At 32.7% G+C, this 7,596-nt stretch overlaps 1 protein-coding gene across 3 annotated transcripts; it reads right to left on the bottom strand.

The window, feature by feature from the left end:
* Positions 1 to 1,567: 1,567 nt before the first annotated feature.
* Positions 1,568 to 6,047, bottom strand: LOC136200708 (uncharacterized). Of its 3 annotated transcripts, none has more exons than XM_065991132.1 (4): positions 5,838 to 6,047; positions 4,358 to 4,880; positions 1,879 to 3,109; positions 1,568 to 1,788 (listed from the first exon to the last, which is right to left on the bottom strand). In XM_065991132.1, the coding sequence occupies exons 2-3, from the start codon at positions 4,377 to 4,379 to the stop codon at positions 2,505 to 2,507; spliced, it is 627 nt and encodes a 208-aa protein (XP_065847204.1). In that variant the 5' UTR covers positions 4,380 to 4,880; positions 5,838 to 6,047; the 3' UTR covers positions 1,568 to 1,788; positions 1,879 to 2,504. The 3 variants fall into 3 exon arrangements, with proteins under 3 accessions (XP_065847204.1, XP_065847202.1, XP_065847203.1); XM_065991130.1 differs by lacking the exon at positions 1,568 to 1,788 and having other exon boundaries at positions 1,798 to 3,109; positions 4,358 to 4,690; positions 4,783 to 4,880; XM_065991131.1 differs by lacking the exon at positions 1,568 to 1,788 and having other exon boundaries at positions 1,798 to 3,109; positions 4,358 to 4,667; positions 4,783 to 4,880.
* Between the last annotated feature and the right edge of the window lie 1,549 nt (positions 6,048 to 7,596).

Below are 7,596 nucleotides of genomic sequence, written 5' to 3'. Positions count from 1 at the left end.
ATATTTCATATTTTCTATAATTTAATAATATAATTGGAGATTAATATTTATAAATTTGATGAAATATTTAGAATTTTTTTGTCCAGTTCGTACAAAAGACAATATATTTTTTAATTTTTAAAAAAAAGAATTCACGTCTAATCATATGTTTGTGATCTGTTATTAATAAGTGATAAAATACCGCGCATGTGAACATAGATGACAAGATTCATGACTGAGAAGGAAATTTGATGAATTATTGTTCAAATTGGCCCAACTTATAAATGTTAGGGGTAAAATTGCTCTTGACTGCTAATATTAGGTCTAAAATTACAATTGCTCTTGAATATAAACGTTCAAAAAATTAACTAACTGAATTAGATATTTTAATGTGGTTAAAAATAAATAATTAAGAGTTTAATGTATTGAAATTAGGTGTTCAATCATTAAAATCGAAATGATTTGGGACCTCAACTGGTTTTTGTCATTATATCTGTAAAGTTACATTATATCATTGGTAAGCACATATTTGAAAAGGAATTTGTTTATATTCAAATTAGTTAAATTTGCAAAGAATTCAAAGTGACACTGTCATTAATTAGATTAATGCTCTCAGGTAGAAAATATCCAATATCCCGTGGCGGATACAAGATTGATCGGTTGGGGAAACCGATTTTGCATGTAAGTGCATAATTTTTAGTGGTTAATAACCAATTTTTAATTATCAATGTAAAACTTTTCAAAATTAAGCTAGATTGTGTCTAAGATTCTCAAAATGTAAAAAAAAAATTGTTTTCACTAAAAAAATTTGGATTTAGGGAGAGGACAAAAAAAATTAGAAATTTTGATTTGCAAGGCCTAACAGAGACAGGGGTGGAACTGCCTCTGGTCAGGTCAAATACTCAATCAAAATTTGAGGTCAAATTCCCAATTTATCAAATACCTAATCAAAGTTTAATCAAATCATCAATTTAATATCCTAATCCTTAAATTTTATGGAAACAGAGAGCAAAAACTACCCCTGGTCGCGGTGGTTCCGGCGGCCAGAGAGCCCCGACCCCTGTATACGCCCCTGAAAATATCTAAAAATCTTCCAATTCCCTAAAATTATTGAGAAAGATTCAACAAGTCTTTTCAAAGTTTTACATCATAAATAAAGTGGTACATAAGAGCATCTCCAATAGAGGGTGCCCAAAAGAGTGCCAGCTGATGTGGCATCAGGTTTGGCAACTTTTAAAGGGTGTCCACTATTGGAGTGATTGTGGGTGCCAAGAAAAGTTGCTAATTTTTGGCAACCTCTTGGCAACATTGTTTATTATTTTTTAATATAAAATATGTGGTCCATCTCCTATAAATAATAAAATCTGGAGCCTTTTATTTTTAATATTTATAATAAAATAATAATTTGTAGGATTATAATGGTAACTTTTCAAGCAACCTCTATTGGAGCATTTTTTAAGTAAAGGTTGTCAAAAGTGATGTGGATGAAAGAGACAATAACATATTATATTTTGGGGTTATGTGTTAAGTTTTGGCACTCTTTTAGACACTCTCTATTGGAGATGCTCTAAAAAGGTATAAATTTGCAACGAATTTAAAGTAGATTCAACTAATAATCAGACTACATATTAATAACATAATGCTACTGGATTAACATCTAAAAATCAAATAAAAAGCTAAATCAGACTAACATAATGCTACTGTCACTTTACTGAGATAAGAAAACTTCTATATGGAACATTCACGTCAAGGCTTTCTGATTCTGTCAGATGGCCTAACCCGAGTAAGAAACTCTTCCTCGGCATTTCCCTACATAACCACAAACAATTAATCATTAAACTTAGTTCCTGAACATGGTTTAAAGTAGAGCAGAATAATCATAAAAACAAAAACACATACATATAGGTTTGATTAGGAGTTTTTCATATGTTGTAAAACTTCCATAAGAAACAGAAGAAGCAGACCCCATTGAACAATCTGATGAAGCCATGGATTCTCTCCTTGTATTGCTTCTAGGACTTCTCTCATAGCTCTGATCTTTCCGTTCTCCCTTACCCTTACCCTTACGCATAATTATATGTTTGATTAGGACTTTTTCATATGTTGTGAATCTTCCATATGACATTGATGCCATGGACTCTTCAAGCCATGGATCTACTGCGATTGCTGCACTTAAGGATGTTCGATTCTTCTTCGTATAAATAGAAGGAATAACCCAAAGTAGAATTAAAACAGTCAAGGAGATGATCCTCATCATTGAATGTACTAAAAACTGGTTCTTAATTCCATCAACTGTCATTTCCACTGATCCAGTTCTTTGTGTCTCAATTGTTGCAGAATCTGAATCTAAGCTTTTCGTTTTAAACTCAGCCATTGTGAACTCAGTTTCAATTGGACTAACAGTGATTTCAGCTATAGGTTGCTCGACTTCTGGCTCCATTTCAACATAGAGCATTGCAACATCTGCTGCATTACTTGACAACACAAACAACTCTGCAACCAAATTAGAATGATCATTCGCCTCATTAGTCCGAGTCATCCTCAGATTCAGGATTAACAACCCCCGATGCCTCAACGCTATCTTCACATTTGTCATGTGCAACTTCTTCATTGCTTTCATCAGCTTCATTGTTATATCCTCCTAAAACTTGTTCAATAAACTCAGCATCTTCAATCTCTGGATTTCCTTCAATCTGTATAGCATCTACTTCTCCTTTTTCTTTGTGCCATTCTCTAAAACGGGTTACCAGATTATGAATATAAGACATGCATTCATATAACCATTGCCTCAACTTCTGAGCTATGCCTTCCGAATTCTCTCCGGTGAGCTGTGAAAGCTTAACTCGATGGTTAGTCTTTGGATCATAAGCATCAAGTGGTGCCAAAGCAGCAGTTTGCAAAGAGCTACTAGAAGCCATGAGACTAGTATTGAAACTTGGATCGAGATTTACAAAACCATCTATCACATCTGCAGTCTCTGAAAATGAATCACAACCATCTACCACAAAGTCAAGATCTTCATAACTAGTCATGACTTCCTCTTCCTTATCCTCCAAATAAGTGATTGTTGGAGACATGAAGTTCCTTGTTTTCTTGTTCTCACTGTAAATAGAGTTGCTCAGCGGATAATCTGCTAGCCAAGAGAACGAGTAAGGAAGTATGGAAAGCAATAAAATCTTATAGTATTGCTTCTAGATTAACGTGATTGTGCATCATTATATATATATACAATATTAAACGATCAATAATACAAAAGAAAAAACAAAAAATTTAAGGAGAAGGGAAGAAAGAAAGAAAAAGAGGAAGGAGAAAAAACCTAAATATAGTAAAAAGATTGTTTTAGAAAAAGGGAGAAACCCAAACCTTTGATTCCGAACAATCAAAGGTTGGTTTATAGTAAAAGGATTGCCGGTGAAACATCTTCTCATGAAGAATTGGGCCAACTCTGAATTTCTTTGAGCAATTGGCTGAGTTGTAGCCATTGATAGCAAATTCCTATGTTCAAAATTCTGATTTCTTTGAATATAAAATAAAAGTAATATGAAACAAAATCAAAGAAATTGGTGTTTTTGATTTGGAATCCAATTAACATAAAAGTTATGGAAAGTTTGATTTGCAATCCAATTAACATAAATGTTTAATTGAAACTAATAAGGAAATAAGATAAATCAGATCCAATTAAACATTATTCTTATGGAATGTTGGATATGGAATCCAATTAACATAAATGTTTAATTGAAACTAGTAAGGAAAGAAAATAAAATCTTATTTTATTTTATTTCACATATAACATAAATATAAATGAATATATTTATGTTAGGATTTTTAATTTCCAGCATATAACCCCCAAAATTATTTAGGGTTAAATAAGAAGATTTTAGAAAAAACTTTTTCTTAAGCCATCTTACCTCACAAAAGGGTTAGAGGGATTTTTTTTTATCTAAGGAGCTAGCACTCCGGCTCTGATACCATGTCATGGAACCGTTTGAGCTAAAAGCTTAAGTTTATAGTAAAAGGTCCACTTCATATTAATAGCTGACAGTTCTTAATTGTGGCAACATTTGATCCCATCAACTCTTTAGCCAACAGATTCGGTTATGTTCTTCGGTTAAGGTTTGAAAAACTTAATCAATTTAACCTATCATTTATCATCATCACTCACCATACCCCTTATTTATACCGTAAAACAAACACTTGCATTTAAATAAACTTTTATTACTTTATCTTAAAAAAACCTTAGATGAAAAAGCAGCATTACGATATACGAAATCAAATGTTAATATAGTAGTGAAACCTATTTTTATTATAAATATATAAGGCTAATTCATAATTAAACCCTTGAATATTCGTGGTATAAACAAACAGATGTCTTCATTACCTATGTATATTGCACGAAGCATTGCTTTTAGGTTATTGACATCATGATGTAATCGAGACAAAAAAAACTAGCAAGATCATCCCCATCAAAAACAGCATCAACAGCAGCAATATAAGAATCATCTCGGGCTTGTGCCTTGTAAATGAGATCATACATCATATCATATCTGTCACCTTTGACACTGCGGACACAACCACCAGCTTCCCTTCGGACCATCACTAACACTACATCTGCTACATTCTTTATTCTATCAGAGCTTCCCAAACTTATGGACATACCACTTGTCACCTTTTGGAAGACGAACCTTTTCCTTGGATTCATCCAGTAAAACAACTAAAAAGTTGGAGAAATTTCCCAAATTTTGGATACAAATACAGTTATTCATGCATGAATTTAATCTAGAGAACATGGTATTATTATATTACCTTGAACTGAAGAAGACTCATGACCACATGTTAATTCCCTATTGCCCCATTGGGGAACAAAACCCGTCCAGAACAATTCATAAAAAAGCTTCAGCACTCTGCTCACAAAAATGAAAATAATCAAGCTTCTTCCCTAAAAGAATATTCTAAAACCCCATATTGTAGATTCCCCAAAACATAGGATTAACAAAGACTACACTAAAGTATATATTAGTATATAATTAGATTACCAAAAGACTACAGGAAAAAGAATCTAAGCACAATAAAACAGAATAACAAAAAAGAGTTATTGCACCTAGTATAATATTTATAGGCCCTAACAGCTGCAACACTAAGGCCAGAAAACCCATAAAAATATTTTTAAATGAATTTGTGCCTAAACTTATGCAATTAATTCAAATCCAAATTTTTCCCATTCCCTTTATTACATTGTCAGATTACGCCCTAACAACTGCAACAATAAGGCCAGAATAATTTCATTTGTTACTCATACATTATCAGATTACGTCCTAATAGCTGCAACAATAAGGCTAGAAAACAATTTTTTACATGAATTCATGCCTTAACCCATGCGATTGATTCAAATCCAATTTCTTCCACATTCCTTTTAACACATCAGTACATTGTCAGGTTAGCTGCAACAATAAGGCAGAAAATAGTTTCATTTGTTAAGACCTTTTCCTGGTTAACTTGTTCTCACTTAACCTCAACTCTCGTTATATCATATGGAATAGGATAAACCAGAATTACAGTCATCTATATCATTCTCAGTTTAGACCGATTCCAAATCCATAAAAGAGCACAAAAACAAATTTAAGCATGAAGTCAATAAATTAAGAAATGAAATTAAGCTCCAGTTGATTAATTGTTTCTGTCATAAACATAAACCAAACCTAAAACAGATCACACTAATACTGAAGTAAGCATCCTTTTGCCTCTTTGCACTTCATTTTCAGGAACCAACAAATAGACATTCCATTAACGTTCCTCTCGGCTCCATTTTCTCATAAACCAAACAATACAATCAAATCAACAAAATCTAGAGGAATTCGTACCTAAAAGGAAGAGGAGAACGTGAAAGGCTGAACCAAGGAGAAGAAGAGATTTTCTCCTTGAGCTTCTTCGTACGGTGAGAAAATGCGTTAGGAGAGAGAGTACCTAATGTGTTAGAGATTGAAGCAGAAGACGCCATAGAACAGAGAGAGAAAGAGGGAAAAATAATCTTCCTTCCTGTTGCTCTGCAGATTTTGTGTTTTTTATTTGGCGGCTTTTAGCCTTTGTACAGAGCAGGTGTGAAGTATGATGAAATGAAATAAATTGAAATGCTTGATGAGTAGACTATTCATGGATCGGAAAGCCCGCCCATGCCCATGGACAATAGGACGGGTTTGGTCAGACTAAATTTCTATTTAGTCCGTTCTATTCCAAGCCAGAAACTACTCATTAATTCGTAGGTTGGGCTTGGAATTTATTATAAAAGCTCATCTCAATTCGGTCTGGTCTGGTCTGCAATTTATACACATGTATTAATGCATCTAATAAAATTATAAAGCTTATTCCATATTTAATTATAAAATTTAAACGTATTCGGTTTATTAATAATGTAATAAAACAAACTTATTTAAGTTTACTGTTCTCTCTGTTCGTCAAAGTTTAATGTTTGTATAAACCCCTTTACTACAATTTCATCTATGTTTGTAATTTATTTTTATTGAAAATGAAATTAAAACTTATAAATGTAAAAAAGTAGTATGGACGGACCATGGGATTAAGGATCTCTAAATCAGCCCAGTTCGGTCTGAGCCCGAAATATATTTAATATGGACTGGGTTGGGTTTGGGTAAGATTTTTTTAAGCCCGGTGCAGTATGGTCCGAGCCCATCCCATGAATAGGTCTATTGATGAGTGGAGTAGTGTGAGGATAATACTACAATGCTTTTGTTCTTGACTTGCATATGGTTATTATATATGTTGTAATTAATTTAGTATGCATTTAAACGTGTTTTTGGAATGTCTACACGTAAAAAAATGGATCTGAAATCGCAAAATATACAGTATATGCTCTACTAGGGTTTTAGACATTGTTTCAGTCTCGACAGAAGGTATGTGATGCGCAAACCCAGTTTTAAGACCTTACCAATGGGACTGAATATTTCAAAAATCCATGTACAGACAAAATTTGGGGATAAAAAAGTGTTAGGAAGGTGGTGCTTAGCACACATGCGTCGCCATTGGGGTCTCAAACACACTAGTGCACACATGCCACGCAGCAGGTATTGAATGGATCACATGTATCGATCGCGTGAGCAATGCATTTTGCATGTGTCGCAACTTAGAAGAGGTTTTCGATCTTTGTTTTATTTACAAACCGTGTTTTTGTAATATTTCTAAAATTTTAAAGTATTTTATTTAAATTTTTTAGTGTAAAAAAATTATTTTTACTTTTTTAAATATTACTTAAAATATCTTGAAAATAATTTTAAATACCCAAGGATTGCATACAATTATTATAAAATTTCATAAAGTTCAAAAAATAATTGGAAAGAGAATAGAAGTAGTCGGAATATATATATATAGGGGTGAGATCCAGTGTGACAAGGGGTTAGGGTGTGACAATGAGCTTATTGTGTGACATAACAAAACTACGTAGTTTTAATGATAATTAAAAAGGGCAAAGTGGTAAATTTGTAAATAAAATGAAAAAGATGATAGAGAAAATTGTTTTATTTCTTTTCTTTAAAATACATTTTCCTGACCTCTCTAACATCGTTTTTCGAAAATTTTTATACTATTAGACTCGTCTAAATTAGACGG

This window comes from Euphorbia lathyris, chromosome 7, assembly GCF_963576675.1.
Source record: "Euphorbia lathyris chromosome 7, ddEupLath1.1, whole genome shotgun sequence".
Taxonomy (NCBI): domain Eukaryota; kingdom Viridiplantae; phylum Streptophyta; class Magnoliopsida; order Malpighiales; family Euphorbiaceae; genus Euphorbia; species Euphorbia lathyris.
Note: the sequence above shows the minus strand (reverse complement) of the source record. Positions and strands in the feature narration are given on the sequence as shown.